The sequence below is a fragment of the Dreissena polymorpha genome, chromosome 1 (assembly GCF_020536995.1).
Source record: "Dreissena polymorpha isolate Duluth1 chromosome 1, UMN_Dpol_1.0, whole genome shotgun sequence".
In the NCBI taxonomy this organism is placed as follows: domain Eukaryota; kingdom Metazoa; phylum Mollusca; class Bivalvia; order Myida; family Dreissenidae; genus Dreissena; species Dreissena polymorpha.
The window spans coordinates 9,513,282-9,540,850 of NC_068355.1; the positions used below are offsets into that span (position 1 = coordinate 9,513,282).

At 35.6% G+C, this 27,569-nt stretch overlaps 1 protein-coding gene across 2 annotated transcripts in view; it reads left to right on the top strand.

Annotated features, from left to right (window-relative positions):
- The window catches only part of LOC127870555 (lipase maturation factor 2-like), an 80,473-nt gene that overhangs the window by 49,807 nt on the left and 3,097 nt on the right, over positions 1–27,569 (top strand). For both annotated transcript variants that reach the window (XM_052413105.1, XM_052413106.1), the window contains exons 7-14: positions 7,851–7,968; positions 9,789–9,911; positions 10,918–11,023; positions 17,830–17,929; positions 19,776–19,891; positions 20,373–20,497; positions 21,143–21,356; positions 25,183–25,291. In XM_052413105.1, the coding sequence (XP_052269065.1) occupies positions 7,851–7,968; positions 9,789–9,911; positions 10,918–11,023; positions 17,830–17,929; positions 19,776–19,891; positions 20,373–20,497; positions 21,143–21,356; positions 25,183–25,291 (1,011 nt within the window). The remainder of the gene's footprint in view (positions 1–7,850; positions 7,969–9,788; positions 9,912–10,917; positions 11,024–17,829; positions 17,930–19,775; positions 19,892–20,372; positions 20,498–21,142; positions 21,357–25,182; positions 25,292–27,569) is intronic.

Below are 27,569 nucleotides of genomic sequence, written 5' to 3' on the forward strand. Positions count from 1 at the left end.
ATTCGCACTTCAAATTTTCGTACTAATTCAGCCGTTTCGTCCTCAGTATTTTGTGGCTCGATTTTTTTTACGGATTTTTTTTTTCAAAATAAAAAACGTTCGGGGGGGGACGATTTTCCATGGGAGGGTGGGGATGAGAATCTAGGAATTTATTTTCTATTGCCTAAAAAGTATGCTGCATTGCGGGACAATAATTATGACTGTGACATACAAAATTTGTATGAGTTTAATTCTTCCTGTGGGATTGTTAGGCCTTCCATAAAATATTGTATGATGTTATGCAAATATTATTCCATTTATTGATAGACCATATTATTTTTCCTTTCCTTTTCTACATTTTATGAACAGATCATAATTAAACTCGATGAACTTATTTGTGGACATTATATTTAGTAAAGTTAGACCAATTTTTTCACTGAGGGCCTTTTAAATATCTTAAATAAATGTTAATGTTAAAGAAATTTGCATTACAAAAGTGTAACACTACTTTAAGACATTAGCTCCTTAGGTTATGGAAGATTGTCTATAAAGATTCAATGCGTAAATCTTACTGATACTAGATCATGTGGCAATATTACTAAATGCAAATTGTGCTTACAACATATCAATATTTTAATATCAAACAGTAGTCTATACTGGGGGACATATTGGTTTTGCCCTGTCTGTTTGTTGGTTTGTTTCTGTCAAACTTTAACATTGGCCATAACTTTTGCAATATTGAAGATAGCAACTTGATATTTGGCCAACATGTGTATCTCATGGAGCTGCACATTTTGAGTGGTGAAAGGTCAAGGTCATCCTTCAAGGTCAAAAGTCAAAAAAAAAAATTTGGGGGGGACATAGTGTTTCACAAACACATCTTGTTTTTGTTTTAATTTGTGTGCCCCTGGCATGTTTATGGCAGAATAGCAGATATTGCAACCCCTGTCCATGTTTGTGTGTTTCTGTGTTTTGTGACTGGCTCATAACTTAGCAGTTCTGTTATTTTTCGGCGTAAGCTGTATTAAGCCAGCTTTTCACCCTGACTTGACCTTTGTAAGTGTCCAATAATACTCAAATAAAATTTCCCGCGGCTAGGTACGAATGAATACACTTCATTTATTCCATTGGCTGATTTGAGTATAACACCAGAACATTGGAAACATATCCGCGTCTTTGTAACACTGTTTTACTGCATGAAACAATTTTATCTCTAATGAAAAGGCTCAATAGATAGAACAGTTTTACAATCAATTTTCGACATAAATACAGTTTGTGCGTTCACCTTTTATTTTCAGAGAATTAACAGCGCAAAAGCGTTTATACTAAAGGCTATGTTGTCATATTTAGTACTTACTTGCATTGCATTTAAACCCGCGAGGTTTCGGGTCATTACGCGGCCATTTGTTAAAAGTCAGAGTTTATATACAGTTCATCACCGGAGTTCGCAGAAGGGGTTGCGATCATTGTGTTACACCGGTCTTACTGACAATAACGTAGTGACTGTAATGCATTGCATTCCAATCCGCAAGGTATCAAGGTCAGTTTGCGGTCAGTTGCAGAAATCTTTATATAAACGCCGTCTCGTAAACTTTGTGCACTTGAAGTCTGTTTTGATCAGAGAGATACTAAATAAAGATATTCGGCGATATTATTGTGGTATGTCAATCATCGATTTTTAATATGGTTTCAACATTTGCATGATAAGGACCAATTTTGATAAAATTAATTAGAAATATTTATCCATTTGGACCAGTTTATTAAGCATGAGCACAATAATTCACTATACTATAATTATGCAATTAAATAAGATTCGAGTATTGCCGGCTGACCTATATGCACTCGTTTATTTTCATGTTTCTTGTGTTTTTCTATTCTGTAAATATAGATATCTGAGTAATAATATCACATAAAGCAAAATAAGCCACGAAATCTGGCGCAACACCCCGTAATTGATTTGCTTATGATGTAGCTAAGAACTGCGCATAAAAAAGGCATCCACTACTTTTTATCTCATAGAGATAACTTTTGATCGTTCATAAACATCGACCACAATCAACGCCGTATATCTTTTTTAAAGATATTTCTTGTTTCAGCTAACCTGTCTTGAAACCCAGGTTTTCACTTCCATTGACCTTTGGACACATTTCTAGTTTACAAATATTTCATAATATGAAAGTAAGTACAAGTAAGTTTTTGCACAAACAATCAAGAACAAAATATTAATGGAGCTTTTGTATTAAAACTGTGTACATAGATACCTTCTATCAAGACCTCACTGATTATAATTTCATATGAGTTTTGTTATGTTATGATCAAGGTTACCAAATATTATATACAAAAATAGTTTCTGCTAAAAATTGATAATGAATTGAGCTGGTGTATTTTACTATTCAGACTTTGCTTGGAATTGCATGTAGGTTTGGGTGGTCAAAGTCATTGTTACAAATATAAAAATATATCAATAAAGAATGGTTTTTGCTCAATAAAAAACAAAGAAGAATTTGATGAAATGCATGTGGAATTTCCAAATTTCTTGTTTTATACATATAGTATCTGACAATAGTTGTCATATCATACCATATTTTATGAAACGAGTTCAGAAATTTTGTTAGTAAGCGAGTCTTTGGCGAGCTTACTAACGAATTTCCTGGACGAGTTTAATAAAATATGGTATGATATGACAACAAGTGTCAGATCTTTTTAATCACATGCTTTTAAATGAGCAAATTAAATAAATATTTACGCAAACATAATGATAAATCCTGAATGTTGTTTACATTTCGTGACGTCATTTGACGTTGCAACGTCATTTCAGCAAAATAACAAAATGCGATTGGTCAATAAACGAAGACTAAGCCAATGAAAATGCTTAAAAATGTTGTTTTACACATGTGTAATAAAAAAAATATGTAATGGTTGTATTACATGGGAAACAGGGTATAGCATGTGATTATATTTGACATGAAATATTGTGTAATTTAGTCATTGAATCTATTAGTTTGACCGAATGCGCTTGTATATCTGTCACATGGATCAAATGTATGAATTCCAACTGTTTTTAATGACTACGAAGCATTTGTCTTTCAGTTGACAGTATCATGTTTCTCTTGGTGCCTTTGTTCAGGTGTAGTTGTAGTAATTGAATACATACCTAAGTATTGGTATGCTGGTAACAGTACTGATCAATTATGAATGTTTATTTGTGATTGTTAAATAGGCTCAAATTTCAAATGTAGTTGTTAACCTATTGAATATAGTTAGTTTGATCGTTTTTGAAGAGCTGCAATTTTAGCAGGTCGTTGTAATAAGAAATGTTATTTTCATGTGTTTTTTTTCAGCTCTGAGTATTGTAAATGTGGGTTGAACTTATACTTTTTAGTAATCCAGTGCAGGAGGATCCTTAACCCTTTGCATGCTGGGAAATTTTTTGTCTGCTAAAATGTTGTCTGCTGAATTTCTAAAATTAGCATTTTCTTCGATTTTTATCCCCCGCGATAGGCGGAGGGATATTGTTTTGGCGTTGTCCGTCCATCCGTCTTTCCGTGCTTCCGTCCGTCCATCTTTCCGTCCGTCCGGAGCCATATCTTGGAAGTGCTTTGGCCGATTTAATTGAAACTTCGTATGTGTATATATATATATGGATAAGAGGATGATGCACGCCAAATGGCATTGTAAACAATCTGTTAATAACAGAGTTATGGCCCTTTGTATCTTGAAAAAATGATTTTTTTGTATGTCCGGAGCCATATCTTGGAAGTGCTTTGGCCGATATCATTGAAACTTGGTATGAGTATAGATATGGATAAGACATGGAAAAAAAGGATGATGCACGCCAAATGGCATTGTACACCATCTGTTAATAAAGGAGTTATTGCCCTTTGTATCTTGAGAAAAAATGCTTTTTTGAGTGTCAAATATAACACTTTTGTGTCCAGAAGCATATTGGCGGGGGATATCAATTCAACGAATTTGCTTGTTTTTCAAAGAATACTATCAGAATAGCAAACAGTTTGGATCCTGATGAGACACCACGTTCTGTGGCATCTCATCTGGATCCAAACTGTTTGCAAAGGCCTTCAAAATTCGGTTCCAGCACTGAAAGAGTTAATTTAGCAAGCAGGGACCTTTTCTTCACCGTACCAGTTATAGTGCTGCTCTTGAAGGTGTCTGTCCTATAATTGATAAAACTGGAAGGGATTATAGGTTTATCCTTGGTCCGTCCATGTGTCTGTCTTGCTGTCCCAATCTGGATTCTGCATAAGCTCAACAATTATTAAAGACACTGTTTTCTTGATGATAGAGGGCTATGGGGGGGTTTAATGCACATTATTGCAGTTTTTTAATTGGACAAAAATTGTGTTTGCTATGGTTATGGAAACGATAAGAAACTAAAATCTTGATGCTGCAATTATTCAAAAAGTACACAAGCTAGAATTATGAAACTAATATATTGGTAGAGGGCCAATATGCATGTAATTTCAGTTTTTTTCATAAAAGACAAAACATGTTTTTGTCAGCATTTGAAGTTAAGAAAGTTTGAAGTTATGGTTGAATAACTACAATCTGCAACCTTCCATAATTAAGAAAAACATAAGCATGGTTAATGACACTTAATGAGTGTCTCTTCTTTTTATGACAACATGAATTCTGTAGATAACAGCTGTTCTGTCTGGGACAAAGTTCTTCAGTTTGCAAGTCCTTCTCATTGTTTGATTTTAAATAAATAATTGGTAAATATAGTTTAATTGAAAACGGTTGGGCAAATTTTACAGTTGTAAAAAAGATTGAAAAGAAGTAAAATGTATGTCAGCATTAAAGGGGCCTTTTCAAAGATTTTGGCATGTATTGAAATTTGTCATTAAATGATTTGTATTGATAAAGGTAAACATTGGATCTAAAAATCTCCAGTAAAAAAACAAGAATACAATTAAAGAAAAAAAAAGTAACCCTCAACTGGGCTCGAACCACTGACCTCTGGAGTAAAAGTCTAACGCTTTGACCACTCGGCAATACGTGCTCATACAATGAGTGATGTATTTTATACTCAATATATGCAATCCTTGTAGTGTCACAAAATATAATGACAACAACAGATTTCTCAAATTATTCAATCGTTTCACGTTAAAACGCTTTATAATTTTCAGGTTTTTAAATTGTCAAAATATGCCTATAATGGATATTATATAGCATGATAAATATTCAGTTTGACTGTTTCCTCACAAATACATGACTACAGCAAATCTGAAACATTTTTTTTAATTTTGTCAATTTACCAAAACGTGAAAAGGTCCCTTTAAAGTGGTGAATATGTGACTGAAAACTTGTTCAAATGAATTGCAGCATTTCGAACAGACAAAAGCAGGTGAGTTCAATATACTGGTTGAAATGACTTATCAGCTATCCAGTAAGAAAAGCAAACACTTGTATATCAGAAGAGAAGTTTGTTGGGGGCCAAATATTTGGTTAACTAAGAGTCTTTTATTGCAGGTCTTAAAGTCAATGTTGGGCGAAAATCATTTATTGATGGGTTTGAGATATCATTTAAGCCTTGTGTAGTCTGGGATCATAGCAAGGCTTTACTTTTTAATGTTTATGTCGCCATGATGGAATTGATTTTTGGTTCAAAATGATTTTTAGGTGTTTAAATGCATTTTGTCTTTGTTTAATGGGAAAAAAATCATCACACTAAGTTATGTGATAAAAGAACCTACAAGCATACCAGAAAGCCTGGTTTAACTGTAAATAGTTCCATATATGTGAGCCGTGCTCTGTGAAAAGAGGGTTTAATGCATGTGCGTAAAGTGTCGTCCCAGATTTGATTTGCACTCCTCACAGGCTAATCAGGGACGACACTTTCCGCCTAAACTGGATTTTTGCTAAGAAGAGACTTTCTTGAAACGAAAAGTATCATAAAAGCAGAAAGTGCTGTCCCTGATTAGCCTGTGCAGAAAGTGCCGTACCTGATTAGCCTGTGCAGAAAGTGCTGTCCCTGATTAGCCTGTGCAGAGAGTGCCATCCCTGATTAGCCTGTGCGTAAAGTGCCGTCCCTGATTAGCCTGTGTAGAAAGTGCCATCCCTGATTAGCCTGGGTAGAAAGTGCCGTCCCTGATTAGCCTGTGTAGAAAGTGCCGTCCCTGATTAGCCTGTTCAGAAAGTGCCGTCCCTGATTAGCCTGTGTAGAAAGTGCCGTCCCTGATTAGCCTGTGCAGAAAGTGCCGTCCCTGATTAGCCTGTGCAGAAAGTGCTGTCCCTGATTAGCCTGTGCAGAAAGTGCCGTCCCTGATTAGCCTGTGTAGAAAGTGCCGTCCCTGATTAGCCTGTGCAGAAAGTGCCATCCCTGATTAGTCTGTGCAGAAAGTGCCATCCCTGATTAGCCTGTGCAGAAAGTGCCGTCCCTGATTAGCCTGTGTAGACTACTCAGGCTAATGTGGGACAAAATTGTATGCACATGCATTAAACCCCCTTTTCACAGAGCACAGCTCATTTATTTAGATTTCCCCCATCTGTCCTTCAAACAATATTTTTTAACAATCACAGTTCTTTGAGTGTTTCCTTCCATTAAGATGTCGACAAATATGTAGAATTTGTCTGGAGAAATTATCAGATAGCCCTGTTATGGTGGTATACATGTACATCATATGTCTTGCTATTTAATTAAAATTTTCACTTCAGCACAGCTTTACTCAAGATTTTCTGTAATAGCATTTTGCACACTGTCTTATGGCTTGTGTTCAAGTTTTTAGATGTATGACATTGCAGCTCAAACGTCAACACACTTGAAAACAATTACAATGTGATAACTAAATCAATGTACTCTTTTTACAGCGAATAAATTGTTTCGCAAATTATTGGTTTTATGGACCGCAGGTAGTTAGCGTGTGGCTATGATATTAATTAGTGAAAACATCATTTGGAATGAAAAATAATCAAATTATAACGAAAAATCAACTTCTCTGGAAAAAAATTCACTATCAAATAAATATATAACTCAAAAGGACCCGAAAACAGAGTGCATTGCTTTGAACAGCCATAACTTCATCAATTGTGCAGCGATTCCCATGATAATTATTATGATAGCCACACGCTAACCACCTGTGTTATGGACTGTTTTCCTCGCAACTAATCAGACTTTTGTCATGTGCTGTATCTTCATTTTCTTGTTTGAACATCTGTTTAATAATTCAACAGCTTAATACAAAATTGAATTTTGTTATTAAATTTTCTGTTTTTAAATGCACACTGCTTTTAAATTCATTTTATTTAAATTGAAAAAATGTTCAATGAGTTAATGGATTTTTAATTAATGTTTAATCGGTAGTCAATTTGATTGAATACAACTTGTTCAATTTATTTTGATTGGAGTATCAGATTGTTTAACTTGAATAGTACTTTAGAATGTAATGAAAGCCTGGATCATTTAATAGCCACAATTTCATTGAATACATTCATGCCATTTACATACTCAGATTTTTCTTTTTTTTAAAGAGTGTCAGACAAGGTCAAAACATATTGTATTTAAAAATATCTCCAAATGAAATTCATACAAGGTTACCGCCTATATACATGAATAATTAGTATTGTTGGTATAATTTGCTTAACAAACTGCTGTTTATTTCATTTTTTCAAGCATATATAACTTTTTTTTTTAATAATGTGGTGTCAGTAAAATTGATACACTGATTAATTTCAACTGGAGTTTATGTGAACTCATTAGACCATTTTTTTTACATTGCCTTTTGTAATGCAAAAGGGAAATACTTTATTACACGAACCCAAATGGGGACGAAGTGTTAATCTACTGTTTCTGCTTGAAAGCAAGGCAGATCAAACAGTCGGACACTGATGAACTCTTGCCTTGTTTCTTTCAGATTCTTCTGCAAGTGATGATCATCCTGACTGGCAACTACAACTTCTTCAACCTTCTCACTATGGCCCTGTGCATCTCACTCCTTGACGACAAGTTCCTTGGATACAAGCAGAAGAAAAGTTTGTTGTTGATTTTTCATTTATCGTAATTTGGTGTGATATTAATGGGTGTTTAAGTCATACTTAAAGGTTACTTGATTAGGTGGTGTACCAGTACTTGGCACACATATATAATGCCACAAACTAACAACTGCCCTTATTGAATCAGAGGGGGAGATAATGTCTAAAGAAATTACTTCAACACCAGAATCTCAGACCTATGTATGCACTGGTGTTTGGAATCAAACTTACAAACACCAGATTCACAACCTAGCACTATACTAACTTGTCATCCAGGCTGACGGACTACAGGAATTTTGGTTTGGGATCAGGACTGTTTGCTTTGGGATCAGACCGTTTTAGGACCTTTTTTAAATAGCAGAAAACAACCTAATGATATTCATTGTCAGTAAATTTGGAAACACAATATGAATTTATTGTTAATTGCAGCAAAATGATTTTTTTTATTTAAACAGCACCGAAAGCAGGGTGTGCATTTTGTTATATAAATGCAGTTATTAAATTTCCAGTTCATTTACGTATAACAATGTTACTGATCTGCTCATACTCCAAACCAAGGCTCAAACTTACGAAATGTATTTGATTGATACTTGAGATTAAATAAAGCTGTATATTCAATACTATCTTTTTCAATTTACTTAGTTATGATTTATGTGTGTTGCAAACATTGCATGAACATGAAAGTGATGATTCAATTTTTATTTGCTTACTATATTCACTGATATTTGCACCTTAAATAAACGGTTCTTGCGTTGCAGCAATGCTTAATTTACCACAGGTTGTTTACAAATGTGATTGATTGCCAGTAGTTGGTAACTGGCTGTGTTTGTTTTTTGAACAAATATTAATTGTCAAGTCAGTGGGTTGGTTTATTGATAATTTGTTGTTGGACCTGTTCCCTGAGAGTGCTGTGCTGTGTTTGCATATCAAGTGTCCGTTGCCTAATTGACAGGGTGATATTGCGGAGCTCTTTCACCTGACAGCAGGACAAACACTTTATATTACAATACGTGAATCATTATTGGCAAAATGGTTTTTAAATTATATTTGAAATCCACACATTTAATGCCCTCTCACTATGCAACGTTAAAACTTTAAAAATAATTTTAAATACAAATTTTTGTATATTGTATTAAGAGTGAATTTGTAAATTTGGATACAGTGAAATTTTAATGCCCCCGGATCGAATGATGGGCGGTATATTGTTTTTGGCCTGTCTGTCTGTCTGTCTGTCTGTCTGTCTGTCTGTCTGTCTGTCTGTCTGTCTGTCTGTCTGTCTGTCTGTCTGTCTGTCTGTCTGTCTGTCTGTCTGTCTGTCTGTCTGTCTGTCTGTCTGTCTGTCTGTCTGTCTGTCTGTCTGTCTGTCTGTCCTGTCCTGTCCTGTCCTGTCCTGTCCTGTCCTGTCCTGTCCTGTCCTGTCCTGTCTGTCTGTCTGTCTGTCTGTCTGTCTGTCTGTCTGTCTGTCTGTCTGTCTGTCTGTCTGTCTGTCTGTCATTCATTCATTCATTCATTCATTCATTCATTCATTCATTCATTCATTCATTCATTCATACATTCATACATTCATTCATTGTGTGTGTCCCAAAACTTTAACTTTGGTCATTACCTTTGCAATATTGAAGATATCAACTTGATATTTGGCATGCATGTGTATCTCATGAAGCTGCACATTTTGAGTGGTGAAAGGTCGAGGTCATCCTTCAAGGTCACAGGTCAAATATATGGCTTCAAAGCGGCGCAATAGGGGGCATTGTGTTTCTGACAAACACATCTCTTGTTTTATATTTCAAAAGTTTTTATTCTATTTTTTACATTCTCAGAGTCCAACGGAAGTGTGATCAACTACATAGCAGCAATGGTTGCCTATGGATTCCTAGGCTGCAAGACATGGCAACTGTTTGGAATGGAACTCACCGACAAGTTCACCATTGAGTCCAAAATAAGTATGAACCTTGCACCTGCCTTGGAACTAAGTTCTAAAGCAGGTTGATAGTCTTTTTAAAAAATATTGATCAATGAGATTGCTTTGTATATTTGAGGTCAGATTTCCATTGATTGAATATTTTAAAGTAAGATTGAGCTTTTGATTGTATGTATAAGTCATAGTTGAAGTGCCTGGCTAATTTGTAGTCATGGGGACATGTTAGTGTTAAATTCTTACAAATTTGTTCTTATGTCAATAATGCCTAAGTATTTGAGGCATTTAATTAGATTGAAAGGCAAGACAAACTCAAATATCCAATCACAAATTATTGACCATGAAATGTGTGAATGAATGCTTCTATTGTTCAATGCCGATTAAAACTTTTGACACGATTTTTTATTGATTTTTAGCTCGGCTGTTTTCAGAGAAAACCCGAGGTATTGTCATAGCCAGCTCGTCGTGTTGTGTCCCAAATCTTAACATTTTGTTAACCTTTTGAACATTGGCTCTCATATCAAAGTGCTTCCACCTACAACTTTGAAACTTCATATGTAGATGCACCTTGATGTGTTCTACACATTATACCCATTTTTGGGTCATTAGGTCAAAGGTCAAGGTCACTGTGACCTCAAATATAAAACTTTAACATAGGCTTTAAAATCAAAGTGCTTCCACCTACAACTTTGAAACTTCATAATTATTATTATGTAGGTGCACCTTAATGAGTTCTACGCGCCACACCCATTTTTGGGTCACCAGATCAAAGGTCAACGTCACTGTTATCTCTAATATAAAACTTTAACATAGGCTCTAAAATCAACGTGCTTCCACCTACAACTTTGAAACCTCATGTGTAGATGCACCTTGTTGAGTTCTAAATGCCACACCCATTTTTGGGTCACTAGGTCAAAGGTGAAGGTCACTCTGACCTAAAAAAAGAAAATTCTGACAAACTTTCATTTATTCAAAACTGCACCTGCAGCCGAGCATTGGCACCCGTTATTCAGTGCTCTTGTTTATTTCAGCTTTTACTGAGAAAGAGTTCGACATGTTTGTTGCTAAAGTGACTCCATGGACTATTTGGTTTGCTGCCTTCTCCTTCGCCTTTGAAGTGCTTACGGCATTTATCAGGTTTAAAATTGTATACTAGATTCCTGAAAAAAAAGCAATTGCATTTTTTATCCCCGCCGAAAAAAAAAATCGGAGGGGATATAGTAATTGGTCCTGTCCGTCTGTCCGTCCGTCTGTCCATCCGGCTGAAACTTTGTCCGGAGCATAACTCCAAATCTATTCAATGGATTTACTTTAAACTTATAATATAATTAGATGGCAACTAGGAGAAGTGCAGTGACCAAAAACCATAACTCTATCTACCTTAGTTTTTTAATTATCTCCCCTTTTATATAACTTTAATGTTGATTTTTGTCCGGAGCATAACTCTAAATATACTAAAGGGATTTACTTGAAACTTGAAATATAAACAGATGGCAACTAGGAGAAGTGCAGTGACCAAGAACCACAACTATATCTACCTTAGTTTTTGAATTATCTCCCCATTTATATGATTTTAAAGTAAATTTTTGTCCGGAGCATAACTCTAAATCTACTGAAGGGATTTACTTGAAACTTAAAATATAAACAGATGGCAACTAGGAGAAGTGCAGTGACCAAGAACCACAACTCTATCTACCTTAGTGTTTGAATTATCTCCCCTTTTATATAATTTTAAAGTTAATTTGTGTCTGGAGCATAACTTTAAATCTACTGAAGGGATTTACTTGAAACTTGAAATATAAACAGATGGCAACGAGGAGAAGTGCAGTGACCAAGAATCATAACTCTATCTACCTTAGTTTTTGAATAATCTCCCCTTTTATATAATTTTAAAGTAAATTTTTGTCCGGAGCATAACTCTAAATCTACTGAAGAGATTTACTTGAAACTTGAAAATAAACAGATGGCAAATAGGAAAAGTGCAGTGATTAAGAACCATAACTCTATCTACCTTAATTTTTTAATTATCTCCCCTTTTATATAATTTTAAAGTAAATTTTGTCCGGAGCATAACTCTAAATCTACTAAAGGGATTTACTTGAAACTTGAAATATAAACATATGGCAACCAGTAGAAGTGTAGTGACCAAGAACCATAACTCTATCTACCTTAGTTTTTGAATTATCTCCCCTTTTATATAATTTTAAAGTAAATTTATGTCCGGAGCATAACTCTAAATCTACTGAAGGGATTTACCTAAAACTTCAAACTCAAACAGATGGCAAGTAGGAGAAATGCATTGACTAAGACCCATAACTCTATCTACCTTAGTGTTTGAATTATATCCCTTTATTTAATTTCAAAGTAAATTTTTGTCCGTAGCATAATGAATTATCTCCCTTTATTTGTTTTCACACATATTATTCTACTCTATAAAACAAATGTTGTCATACAAGCAAACACATTTCGGTGGGGATTGGCACTACTGTGACAAGCTCTTGTTTATTTTGAGACAATAGTCTATCAAATTGTAATCTAAAATAAATGATTACCATATCTTACATTTCATGTGATTGTGAACTTTCTAATAAACGCTGTCATTGTATATCAAATGGTATTGTGCCCCCTATTTATTGGGGGTAGAGATGTATATATGCCCTTTGCTATGTACGTCTATTCCACTTTTTGTGGTGCGCGTAACTAAAACAGAATTGGTCCTGTAGGAATTAAACTTTTTAACAGAATAACCAGCAAGTCAACATGCTCATCAGTATATTTTGTTTCTGATATTATCTGAACAACTGGAGTTATTGCCCCAGTTTATATAAAAAATTGCAGTTTTACACTTTGTCATGTATCTCAAAAAGCATTGCATCTTGATTGCTGAAATTTAATAAGCATTAATCTACCCTTTCCCACTCAGAAGCTTAGTGAAAATTGCTAATTGCAAACAGCATAAAACCAGAACAGCGTGCGAGTGACTCGTAGTCTTTTAAAGTTTTATGATGTTTGCTGCTCATCAGTATCTAAGGGTTAGAACCGAAACCTTAAAAACTTGGATCCAGTTAGAAAAGTCTTTGATTATATTTAACTTTCTAAGGGACTACAAATGCCTCAAAATACATATCTAAGTGGTGAAAGGTTAACAAGCATATGGACTGGCACTTGCACTCCATATTTTGCTTCCTATCTTTTTGTTGCAACTGAAACTTTGTCCCCTTAAAAAACAACATTGTTAGCGAGGCTGTTTTCGGAGAAAACCCAAGGTATTGTCATAGCCTGCTCGTCGTCCGCCGTCCGGCATCATGCTAAAACCTTTACGTTGGCTCTAAAATCAAAGTGCTTCCACCTACAATTTTGAAACTTCATATGTAGATGCACCTTGATGAGTTCTACACGCCACACCCATTTTGGGTCACTTGGTCAAAGGTCAAGGTCACTGTGATCTCTAAAAAAAAATAAAAAATCTGACAAGTTTTCGCAGCCGAGCGTGGCACCCATAATGCGGTGCTCTTGTTTGACTTGTGTTACCTGCAGCTGAAACAGTAATGCTGTAAGAGAGCTGAAACTTGTTTAACAGGATGTGGAATTGGACACCCCCATTAAACAAATTTGTAGAATATTTGTCTACACTTCTGAAGTCATTGCCTCATTTTAAGCAAACAATTACCTTCTTCATTTTGTGTTGCTTGTAACTCAAATCAAATTGCTGTTAGTGGTCTGAAACTGCAAACATGTTAACTTACCCACCTTCATATTTAAATCAGTTCTATCGGACTAATGGGGTTTTCAGACAACTTGTGGGCATCCGTGTCCTATGGACACTTTTTAGCTCACCTGAGCACAATGTGCTCATGGTGAGCTTTTGTGAATGCCTTTTGTCCGTCTTGCGGCGTCAATATTTGCCTTTTTAACACTCTAGAGGCCACATTTATTGTCCAATCTAAATGAACTTTGGTCAGAAGATTGGTCTCAAAATTATCTTGGATGAGTTCGAAAAAGGTTACGTTTGCTTGAAAAAACATGGCTGCCAAGGGGCGGGGCATTTTTCCTTATATGGCTATAGAGGCCACATTTATTGTTCGATCTTCATGAAACCTGGTCAGACGATTCATTCTAGAATATCTTGGAAAAGTTTTAAAATGATGCCGGTTGGTTGAAAAACATGGCCGCCAGGGGGCGGGGCAATTTTTCATTATATTGCTTTAGTAAAACCTTGTTAACGTTCTAGAGGCCACATTTATTTTTCGATCTCCATAAAACTTGGTCAGAAGATTTGCCCCAATGATATCTTGGATGAGTTCGAAAATGGTTTCGGTTGCTTTAAAAACATTGCCACCAGGGGGCTGGGCATTTTTCCTTATATGGCTTTATATGGCTTTAGTAAAACCTTGTTAACACTCTAGAGGCCACATTTATTGTCCAATCTTCATGAAATTTGGTCAGAAGATTGGTCTCTATGATATCTTGGATGAGTTCAAAAATGATTGCGTTTGCTTGAAAAACATGGCTGCCAAGGGGTGGGGCATGTGTCCTTATATGGCTATATATGGCTTTAGTAAACCCTTGTTAACACTCTAGAGGCCACATTTATTATCCAATCTTCATGAAACTTGGTCAGAAGATTGGTCTCTATGATATCTTGGATTAGTTTTAAAATGGTTGCGTTTGCTTGAAAAACATGGCTGCCAAGGGGCGGGGCATTTGTCCTTATATGGCAATATATGGCTATAGTAAACCCTTGTTAACACTCTAGAGGCCACATTTATTGTCCAATCTTCATGAAACATGGTCAGAAGATTTGTCCCAATGATATCTTGGATGAGCTCCAGAATGGTTTTGGTTGCTTTAAAAACATGGCCACCAGGGGGCGGGGCATTTTTCCTTATATGGTTATATATGGCTTTAGTAAAACCTTGTTAACACTCTAGAGGCCACATTTATAGCCCAATCTTCATGAAATGTGGTCAGAAGATTGGTTTCAATGAAATCTTGGATGAGTTCAAAAATGGTTGCGTTTGCTTGAAAAACATGGCTGCCAAGGGGTGGGGCATGTGTCCTTATATGGCTATATATGGCTTTAGTAAACCCTTGTTAACACTCTAGAGGCCACATTTATTATCCAATCTTCATGAAACTTGGTCAGAAGATTGGTCTCTATGATATCTTGGATTAGTTTTAAAATGGTTGCGTTTGCTTGAAAAACATGGCTGCCAAGGGGCGGGGCATTTGTCCTTATATGGCAATATATGGCTATAGTAAACCCTTGTTAACACTCTAGAGGCCACATTTATTGTCCAATCTTCATGAAACATGGTCAGAAGATTTGTCCCAATGATATCTTGGATGAGCTCCAGAATGGTTTTGGTTGCTTTAAAAACATGGCCACCAGGGGGCGGGGCATTTTTCCTTATATGGTTATATATGGCTTTAGTAAAACCTTGTTAACACTCTAGAGGCCACATTTATAGCCCAATCTTCATGAAATGTGGTCAGAAGATTGGTTTCAATGAAATCTTGGATGAGTTCAAAAATGGTTGCGTTTGCTTGAAAAACATGGCTGCCAAGGGGCGGGGCATTTTTCTTTATATGGCTATTTATGGCTTTAGTAAAACCTTGTTAACACTCTAGAGGCCACATTTATTGTCCAATCTTCATGAAATTTGATCAGAAGATTGGTCCTAATGATATCTACAAAAATGGTTGCGTTTGCTTGAAAAACATGGCTGCGAAGTGGCGGGGCATTTTTCCTTATATGGCTATATATACCTATAGTTAAATCTTGTTAACACTATAGGGGCCACATTTATTGACCGATCTTCATTAAACTTGGTCAGAAGATTCATCCCAACAATTCTTGGACAAGTTCAAAAATGATGCCGGTTGGTTGAAAAACATGGCCCCAGGGTTAGGGGCATTTTTCCTTATTTGGCTATAGTAAAACCTTGTTAACACTCTAGAGGCCACATTTATTTTCCTATCTTCATGAAACTTGGTCAGAAGATTTGTCCCAATGATATCTTGGATGAGTTTAAAATGGTTTTGGTTGCTTTAAAAACATGGCCACCAGGGGTTGGGCATTTTTCCTTATGTGGCTATATATGGCTTTAGTAAAACCTTGTTAACACTCTAGAGGCCACATTTATTGCCCAATCTTCATGAAATGTGGTCAGAAGATTGGTCTCAATGATATCTTGGATGAGTTCGAAAATGGTTACGTTTGCTTGAAAAACATTGCCAACAAGGGGCGGGCTTTTTTCCTTATATGACTATATATGGCTATAGTATAATCTTGTTAACACTCTAGATGCCACATTTATTGTCCGATCTTCATGAAACTTGGTCAGAAGATTCATCCCAATAATATCTTGGATGAGTTAAAAAATGATGCCGGTTGGTTGAAAAACATGGCCGCCAGGGGGTGAGGCATTTTCCTGATATGGCTATAGTAATACCTTGTTAACACTCTAGAGGCCACATTTATTTTCCGATCTTCATGAAACTTGTCCCAATTATATCTTGGATGAGTTCGAAAATGGTTTCGGTTGTTTTAAAAACATGGCCACTAGTGGGCGGGGCATTTTTCCTAATATAGCTTTATATTGCTTGAGTAAAACCTTATTAACACTTAGGCCACATACATTGTCCGATCGTCATGAAACTTGGTCAGACGATTTGTCCCATTAATATCTTGAATGAGTTCGAAAATGGTTCCGGTTGGTGGAAAAACATGGCCGCCAAAGGGGCGTGACATTTTTCCTTATATAGCTATAGGGGCGTTACATTTTTCCTTATATAGCTATAGTAAAACCTTGTTAACACTCTAAAAGCCATAATTATTGTCCGATCATCATGAAACATTGTCAGAAGATTTGTCCCAATGTTATCTTGGACAAGTTCGAAAATGGTTCCAGTTGCTTGAAATATATGGCCACCAGGGGGCTGGGCATTTTTCCTTATATGGCTTGATGAATCTCCATGAAACTTTGTCAGAATATTTGTTTAAATGATATCTTGGATGTGTATGAAAATGGTTTTGGTTTGAGAAAAACGTGGCTGCCAGGGTGTTCACTAGTCATAAAAGTTGGTAAGATCATTTTGTTCTTATGACATCTTGGGCTGCACAGAACAGGTCAGTTCCTTTGAATCTCAGGTGAGCGACTTTGGGCCTTTCAGGCCCTCTTGTTTTTAAAATTCTTGAACATAACCAGTGTCTCTTACTTTATTAATAACAAATTTGAGACTTATTGAGAAAACCATGGAAAGTACTTGCTGTATGCTCCTAAAGGGCTGAGTTCCTTGACTTGCTAAGTACAGGATAGCACTAACTGCTTTCATGATATTTTCTATTTGAAGGAAGTCTCTTTAAAACTTCAGCCAACTGTTTGCAGAAAGCATCATTATGGGAAACAAACTAACGTTTTGACCAGAGTTGCCCCTTTTATGTTTTAGTACTTCTTTGATAGTTAAAATATTAGTTTTCTGACAAATCTAGTATCAATGAACACACTAGAAAAGATTCTTTGAGAAATGCATATGTCATAAGTATGCATTATTGACTATATTATTGACTAGATGTTTCACTGAGATATGCATCATTGACTAGATGTGTCACTGAGATATGCATCATTGACTAGATGTTTCACTGAGATATGCATCATTGACTAGATGTTTCACTGAGATATGCATCATTTACTAGATGTTTCACTAAGATATGCATCATTGACTAGATGTTTCACTGAGATATGCATCATTGATTGTTTCACTGAGATATGCATCATTGACTAGATGTTTCACTGAGATATGCATCATTGACTAGATGTTTCACTGAGATATGCATCATTGACTAGATGTTTCACTGAGATATGCATCATTGATTAGATGTTTCACTGAGATATGCATCATTGACTAGATGTTTCACTGAGATATGCATCATTGACTAGATGTTTCACTGAGATCAAGGAGGTGTTCTGGAAGAACTGGGCCGCGGTGCAGTGTGCCATCTTCACCCTGGTTGGAGCCTCCATGCTGGCCATTAGTTTGGTGAGTATCTGCGGCAGGGAAGGGACTTATCAGAGATTGACAAAATGAGAGTATTTACTTGTTACACATTTAAACAATAAAAGAACACTGAGGACTAGGCAGGGAAATATTCTTATGAAAATGGACACATAATGAACATGTATTTTAGTTTAAGAGTGATCATCATATGAAAATTATAAAATCATAAAGCACACTGAAATGATTGAATAATTTGGAGTGTTCCTGTTTTTCTTAAATTTGATTGCATTATGCTCCTTGATATACTGCAAAATAATTGCAATGGTACATTGGTTTCTCAGGAGGAAATGGTCTGAGGATTACTCAGGAGGAAATACTTTGATGGTTACTGAGGACAAACGGTATGATGGTTCCTTAGGGGGTAATTGTATGATGGTTACTCAGGAGGAAATCATATGATGGTTACTGAGGAGAAAATGGTATGATGGTTACTCAAAAGAAAATGGTATGATGGTTACTTAGGGGGAAATTGTATGATGGTTGTTCAGGAGGAAATCATATGATTGTTACTGAGGAGGAAATGGTATGATGGTTACTCAAAAGAAAATGGTATGATGGTTACTTAGGGGGAAATGGTTTGATTGTTACTCAGGAGGAAATCATATGATGGTTACTAAGGAGGAAATGGTATGATGGTTACTCAAAAGAAAATGGTATGATGGTTACTTAGGAGGACATGGTTTGATGGTTACTCAGGAGGGCATCATTTGATGTTTGCTCAGGAGGAAATGGTATGATGGTTACTCAAAAGAAAATGGTATGATGGTTACTTAGGAGGACATGGTTTGATGGTTACTTAGGAGGACATCGTTTGATGTTTGCTCAGGAAGAAATGGTATGATGGTTTCTCAGGAGGAAATTGTTTGATGGTTACTTTGGAGGAAATGGTCTAATGAAATCATATGATGGTTACTCAGGAGTAAATTGTATGATGGTTACTCAGGAGGAAATGGTTATGTGTTTGCTCAGGAGGAAATTGTATGATGGTTACTCCAGAGGAAATCATATGATGGTTACTAAGGAGGAAATTGTATGATGGTTACCTAGTAAGAAATGGTATGATGGACACTTAGGATGAAATGGTATGATGGTTACTCAGGAGAAAATTGTATGATGGTTACTCAGGAGGAAAAAAGCAGCCTATGTTATGCCATGTAGGAAAAATTAGCACAAAAAAAAAACAGAAAATTTGTGTCTTGAAATCTTCTGATGGGGATTGGTCTTTTCAATTGCTTAGTATTAATAACACAAACAAATTAAAACATTCATTTACAGGTATATTGGCTGGAGATATTCAGTTGCAGTGCTCATTTTATTTTTTCACTTGCAGATAATGCACTTTTGGAACCAAATGGACGAAATTTTCCTTAATTTTAGGATTTTTTCAGACGGCAAATGGGCATTTTGTAATTTTTCCTTAATTGGGAAAGTACCTTTTATAGGTACTTTATAAAGAAGGAAGACATCGCAGAAGAAGGATGCCATTTGTTTAGTTTAAACCTATTTATTTTAGCTGAATTGCATAGAAAGCTTAAGGCTTATTTGAAATGCTCTTCAGTCCGTTTCCAGGAACTAAAACCAGTACTTGGTGTCTATGAGGGAAATCGAAAGAATTCTTTCACAGTGGTGATCAAATCTGTGACCTGATTGCTAGACAGACACCATATCCACTACACCACTGCCACCTCATTTGTCATTTGTTGCTATGGTTGCTCAAAAATAAAACAATTCAAAACTGTTAGTAAACATTGGAGAGTCCAGTACATGTGTAATTATCATATTATCCAAGTAGTAACATGATCAAACTTATGCCAATCTATCCCCACAGGTTCCCTATGCCACGTTACACAAGGATATTGAGAAGGTGGTGCCACATCAGGCAGTGGCTTTACACAGTCGGGTCTCCGATTTCCATCTTGCCAGCTCTTATGGCTTGTTTAGAAGGTACGCTCGTTTGTCACAGTAATTGCTTTTTGATAGTTCTTCATGAAAAAAAAGTGGATACAATGACTGAAAAACTAGTATGTTGATAATTTAGATTTTGTTATGCATACAACTTTTTGGACTTGTGTATTTGTACGATTATTCTGAATCTTAATAGGTGCTCTGAAAGCAAAAATAATCCATATTGTATTTAAATGGATTATTATATGCCCACAGAGATGGGGTATATTGGAGTCACTTTGTCAGTCTATTTGTCAGACACGTACAATAATAAAGATTTGTGCATTGTGCTTCTTTATTTCTTAGGCATTCACGTTCTTTAAAGAGGTCTTCACCATGAAGACACTCTCTTCATCCCTACACATTCTGGAGCTATTTCACCTTCAACTGATCTGACAAAGTGTTGCAGGGTTTTAGTCACACATTGACAAAACTCTAGTTTAAACTCACCACTCCTATTTTAAAACTGCACTTGTTATAGAATGACAGGTGTGGGGGGCCGACCTGAGGTTGTGATAGAGGGAAGTAACTCCCTGGAGAATGGCTGGAGGGAATATGAGTTCTTCTACAAGCCAGGAGCTATCAACAGACGACCGCCCGTTGTTGGTATGAATTTATACTAATTGAGAGACGTGAAAGTTTTAAGTTTTAATGCCAAGATCATTTACCTTTTTGTAATATTTGTTCGAGACAAAATACATCATTTAATTTCGTATTTTTATTATCTGAAATCAGTATATTAAGTATTTTCTAAAATTCTCAACGTAATGTACAACACAATCCTTAATTCAATTGGGGATTCGAAAATTAAGTCTGTCCTTTTGTGGTCTGCTGATCACAATCATTGTTTTGTTTGCCCAAATTATGATTATAAGACAATTTGGACTTTCTGGAAAAAAAATTATGCTTGTATTTTTTGTATCCAATTTATGTTAGTAGTGGGACTAATTTTGTATGTAAGAACACATATTTTGACTGTTTTTGACACCTCTCATCTTTTTGCTATAAACATAGTTTTATTCAGATATAAAAGTTAAGATTTGTAAAGCTTTAAAAGAATAAAATGCAGAAAAAGGTATGTTATAAATGTAAAATTACATGGTGTCCTGGTGTGCTACATCTAGACATTATCCAACTTGACTTTAACAAGTTCTCACAAAAACCATAATTACATATTGTTCTGTATGCATTATTCTATTGTCTCAATAAAACTCCCTACACTTGTAACACATGTCTCCTGGTAACTCCCAGCCCCCCACCAGCCACGGCTGGACTGGCAAATGTGGTTTGCAGCGCTTGGCTCGTACCAGCACAATCCGTGGTTCTTGAACCTTGTGTACCGTCTCCTTGACAACGAGACAGACGTCCTTGACCTGATCCAGTACAACCCATTCCCTAACAAGCCTCCCAAGTACATCCGTGCCCAGTTGTACAAGTACCACTACACCAAGTATGGCACTGACAAGTAAGGAATAGATTGTGTCAAGTCAGAAATGTTTATTGAAAAATGTTGTAGGGTTTTTGCATCTTGTATGAGGAGTTTTTTTGTAGCAAAATTGCAATTGAACAATTTATAATGGTGCTCTTTATTTGCATGGATGAAATGAAATCACACTAATGATGTCTCTTTGTTGATTTTTAGCTCGGTTGTTTTCGGAGAAAACCAGAGGTATTGTCAGAGCCTGCTCGTTGTCTGCTAAAACCTTTACATTGGCTCTAAAATCAAAGTGGTTCCACCTACAACTTTGAAACTTCATATGTGGATGCACCTTGATGATTTCTACATGCCACACCCATTTTGGGGTCACTAGGTCAAAGGTCAAGGTCACTGTGACCTCTAAAAAAAAATAATCTGACAAGCTTTCATTTATTAAAAAAATGCACCCGCAGCCGAGCGTTTGCAACCGTTATGCGTTGCTCTTGTTGTTATTCCAATCATGTTAAAAGCATTAAGCATAGAAAAGACTCCTGTGTCTGTCAGTATGTCTGTGTGTCTGCTTAATTCCTGTTTAAGCCATAACTTTGCCATTAATGGATGGATTTTGAAATAACTTGGCACATATTGACCTTCATAAGATGACACGTTGTTTGCAGCATCCATCTCCAAACCACTACCACTAAGAGTTCAAAGGTCGATTCTGGCCATGAAACAGCTTGTGAATTTTTGTTTTAGCCACAATTTTGCCATAAAGTGAATGGATTTTTTAACAACATGCCAAAAATGTCAACCATCATAAAATGGTACCTGTCTGAGGCTGTCTCTACCGTGAAGGACAAGGCTGTTCTAAAAAAATAAAATGTAAAATTTTGACATAAAACAGGAGATTGTGTCGCGTTCAACACACATCTCCTTACCTTAATGGTATAAGGTCTTATTTAGAGGTCGAGGGTCAAATATGGCCATGAAACATTCTGTTTGAATTGTAACTTATAATTTATCATGCAATTTTAAACTTACTTACCATAACTGACCACCAGCAAGAGACAACATGTCACTGTAACCTGCATCTTCTTACCTCAAATGTCAAGGTTGCTTTAAGAGATCAAAGGTCGAATTTTGCCATCCAAATTTCTGTCTCATCCATATTTTTGCCTTACATTGATGGATTTTGAAAAATAAATGGGAAACTAAAGAAAATCATCTTAAAATAATTTGTCACAGGGACAGAGATAGTATTTCTTGTGTAAAAGCTGTCTATCTATATCAGAGGTCAAGGTCAGACAGAGTTAAAGTCACATTTTGCCATAAAGTAGAATGTCTGGACTGTAACTATGTTATTTGAAATCTTATCGTGAATGACCACCATGATTGGACTGAGTGTTTAGTGTACCACCGGTCCCATTATCTCAAAGATCAAAGTTAAAGGTAGTGGACAAAAGTAAATTTCAACCATTAAAAGCTTGTTTTCGACATTAGTTTTGATTGAGAGAAAAAGTGGAATGTGCCCTATGTACACATGCCCTTTTTACACATGTCTTGTTCTTAATATAAAGTGCTTTCTGTTATGTTTGTCATCCAAAATACAGTATAGACATAAATTCATGGTATAAAATATAATACATCATCGTACATGTATCAGCTAAGAGTTCAATTAATGTCAGTTATTTACTTCTCATAAAATCATAATCCACATTTTTATGATTCATGATTAATGTTGTAAAAATAAGTCGGCAAGATCAAGGCAGTTAATTCTGTTTTTAACTTTAAGTGTGTAGTTACATTTACGTTAAAATATTTTTATTGTATTACTTGTTGAATTTGGCTGCAAAATCTTAAGTCTTTAAACAAGAAGAATTATTGGTTTAGATCAATTTATGTACAGGTATTAGTATTTTTTAAGTTGGTGGTGTTGTATACAATAGTATATATCTTTTTAGCTCATCTATTTTTTGAAAAAAAATTATGAGCTATTGTCATCACCTTGGCGTCGGCGTCTGCGTCGGCGTTGGCGTCCAGTTAAGTTTTGCGTTTAGGTCCACTTTTCTCAGAAAGTATCAATGCTATTGCATTCAAACTTGGTACACTTACTTACTATCATGAGAGGACTTGGCAGGCAAAGTTAGATAATTCTGGCGTGCATTTTGACAGAATTATGTGCCCTTTTTATACTTAGAAAATTGAAAATTTTGGTTAAGTTTTGCGTTTAGGTCCACTTTTCTCAGAAAGTATCAATGCTATTGCATTCAAACTTGGTACACTTACTTACTATCATGAGGGGACTGGGCAGGCAAAGTTAGATAACTCTGGCGTGCAGTTTGACAGAATTATGTGCCCTTTTTATACTTAGAAAATTGAAAATTTTGGTTAAGTTTTGTGTTTAGGTCCATTTTATTCCGTAAGATCAAAGCTATTGCTTTCATACTTGCAACACTTACTAACTATCATAAGGGGACTGTGCAGGCAAAGTAATGTAACTCTGACTGGCATTTGGACAGAATTATGTGCCCTTTTTATACTTAGAAAATTGAAAATTTGGTTAAGTTTTGTGTTTAGGTCCACTTTATTCCTACAGTATCAAAGCTATTGCCTTCATACTTGCAACACTTATTAACTATCATAAGGGGACTGTGCAGGCAAAGTAATGTAACTCTGACTGGCATTTGGACGGAATTATGGGTCCTTTATACTTAGAAAATTGAAAATTTGGTTAAGTTTTGTGTTTTGGTCCACTTTACCCCCAAAGTATCATAGATATTGCTTTCATACTTGGAACACTCGCAAACTATCATAAGGGTACAGTAAAAGGACAAGTTGCATAACTCTGGTTGTCATTTTTACGGAATTATGGCCCTTTTTTGACTTAGTAACTTTGAATATATGGTTAAATTTTGTGTTTCGATCCACTTTACTTCTTAAGTATCAAGGCTATTGCTTTCAAACTTCAAATACTTTCATGCTATCATGAGGTTACTGCACCTGGAAAGTTGAATTTTACCTTGACCTTTGAATGACCTTGACTCTCAAGGTCAAATTATTAAATTTTGCTAAAATTGCCATAACTTCTTTATTTATGATTAGATTTGATTGATACTTTGACAAAACTACTCTTACCTGACATACCACAATAGACTCCACCCAAACCATCCCCCGTGCCCTCCCCCCCCCCCCCAATTTTTTTTTTTTTGAAACGGTTAAAAAACACAAATATTTTATTTTTATTATTTTATGTTTGAAATACCGTCCTACCATCGCACCCAAGAATCCCCCCCTCCCCCACCCGAATCCCCCCCCCCCCCCCCATTTTTTTTTTTTTTTTTTTTTTTTAAGATCGTCTTGCAAATGACCACCACACCCTCAAACTATACCCCCCCACCCCCCTACCCCCCCCCCCGCCAATTTTTGTTTTTAAACGGTTAAAAAACACAAATATTTATTTTTAGTAGTTTATGTTTGAAATACCGTCCAACCATCGCACAATCCCTCCCCACCCCCCCACCCCCACCCCCGATTTTTTTTGCATTTTTTTCGCATTTTTGGAAGATAATGTAATAAATGTCCACACCCCCACACCATACACTCCCCTTCAACTCCTCCCTTCTTTGTGATTGAAAATGAAAGTCCCTTCACCTTTAAAAAAAAAATAGATGAGCGGTCTGCACCCGCAAGCGGTGCTCTTGTTATTTAATGTCACACATTTATTTTCATTTTTAGTTAGGCTAGCATTATTACCACAATTAAACGTATGCTTACTGTAATGAAATATATATATATAAAACAACAAGAACTTTAGAAAAACTTGTAAGAACGTACTAAAAAATATCCAAGATATTGGGTCATTGTTATACTATAGGAACAGTTCAGGCTGGTGGACAAGGGAGCTTACTCGTGAATATCTTCCTGCATTGAGCAAGGATGACTCCAGTCTCGTGTCCTTCATGAAACAGACTGGCATCATCGAGGTATGGAATTTAAACCACAGTTTTGATAACAAAACTGCATCAGTCTTTAGAACATTTTGAAGTGGTGTCTTAACTGTGTTTATATATGTTTGATATTACTGAACCTCCAGAGTCAGTCACATTGTCAGGAGAGATTTTCTTCTTACCATTTGATAATCTTATATTTAACCCTTTCCCAATCAGAGGCAAAGTGAAAATGGCTATGTGCAAACAGCATAAAACCAGAACTGCCTGCGAGTAACTTGCAGTCTGTTCAGGTTTTATGCTGTTTGTTGCTCACCAGTATCTAAGGGTTGGAAATGAAGCCTTTAAAACTTTAATCTAGTAGGAAAGGTCTTTCATTAAATGTTACTTTCAAAGGGACTACAAACACGTCAAAATACTTTTCTTAAGGGTAAAGGGATAAGGCCATTGCCCATTCATATATTTTGAGCCCAGTTAAGATGGTTGGATACATTGGTTAGATTGCATGGCAGTATGTTACATTCGTTTCCATTCTCGCAATAGGAAATCCAACAGATTTTATCCTATCTTTACCACACTTCAGGAAAATGTTTGATTCCATGATATCTCACAGCTATCTAACGCTAAGAAACTGATGAGCAGCAAACAGCATAAAACCTGAATAGACTGTGAGTTACCATAATTACTCTAAGTTTTCGGACACTCTAAAGATTTCGGACACCCCTTTTTTGGCCAAAATAATTATTTTTCGTGACTCTTAATTATCCGACATGCGCGTTTTGGTCTATCATTTATGACTCTAAATTTTCGAACAGTATATTTTACAGGGTTATATTAAACCAGATTTTGGCACTGTATTTGCTTATCTTGTGACACTTTGATTATGGTGTTTTACAAACGGATTAAGGTCATAAAACCTGGTAGACGCATGCCTGAGGGCAATGGACCATAACATTTGCATAATTGGGTAAATACAGGAACCATGTATACTGGTAGAAAACAATAACTTAATCCAACAGCATTTTAAATGATATCTTCAGTTAATTAAGGAAGCAGTATGTTTAATTTTTTTAATTTTTTGTTCTGTATCATTTCAGGCAAGAGTAATCAAAGCTGTAAAGTTGTTTTTATTTTAAATTAGAAACACTATTGTGCATTGATTTATTGCTTTTATTTAAATATGATAATAATTTACGGACGTTTAATTTTTGTTTCTAAATTTTTAGACACCTGAAATTTTGGAATATTTCCGTATCTAAATTTTCGGACACAATTTTTGTAAATTATTTTTAAGTGTCTGAAAACTTAGAGCAATTACGGTACTCGCAGGCTGTTCTGGTTTTATACTGTTTGCACATTTTTACTTTGCTTATTAAGGGGAAACGTTTATTACAGCTCTAGTCGATACAAAAATGTATTTGAAATGGATAAGCATGAGTGAGATTATAGGACAAATACATTACAAAAATAGTAGAGAGGCAAGTGTTTAACAGGTAAATCTACCAAAACAACCAGTGAACAGGTTGTTTGTTTGTTTTTTCGAAACAGGTTAACCTGATTGAACAATATTGATGATGCTTTTTTCATGGAATTATTTGTCTGATTTAATGTTTTGCGTACAAAATACTGCTAACTAACGCTAGCGACTAGTTAGAACAGCCTAACACACAAACAACAGTATTAAATTAGATGTCAAGAAACCAAAAATCGAAGCAATAAATAAGTACCTTTGTAGTTACAAACAGGGGGTACGGTTTTATAATCAGCACTACTTTTGTTTCATTTGCGAACATTTAACTAGGGAACTGTTTGGATTTGGGGCTATAAGCAAGACTTTATTGACACATCTAACCATGTTAAAGGCAGTTGATACATTGGACAGTTATATTGATATTTTGTAAACCAATATCCAATACTAATTGCTGGCAAAAATAAAGTGACAATTTTATCAAGATTAGCCTTCGTGGTTAAAAACTTGTCGAGTTTACGTCATATTTGTTATATCAGAAATTATTATTAGTAGTAGTTATTAACATCATCAACGATGCCACCCATCCTTCTGAGGCAAGTTTTATTTAAGAAATCAATTTAGTTTGCCAATTTAATTTATAAACATCAAACAATGAATGCAAAATGTAGCATACATTAAAAAAATTATTAAAATAAATGTTATTGTACATTTGTATTCAGAAACTGATACATGTATGTTATCAACTCAAGCGATCTTAAATTAAGTACATGTGCAAGCAGTATGACATTTTTAACGTATACTTTAACATTTAGACTACTTAAGGGTTTTTGGTTAATAATTGGT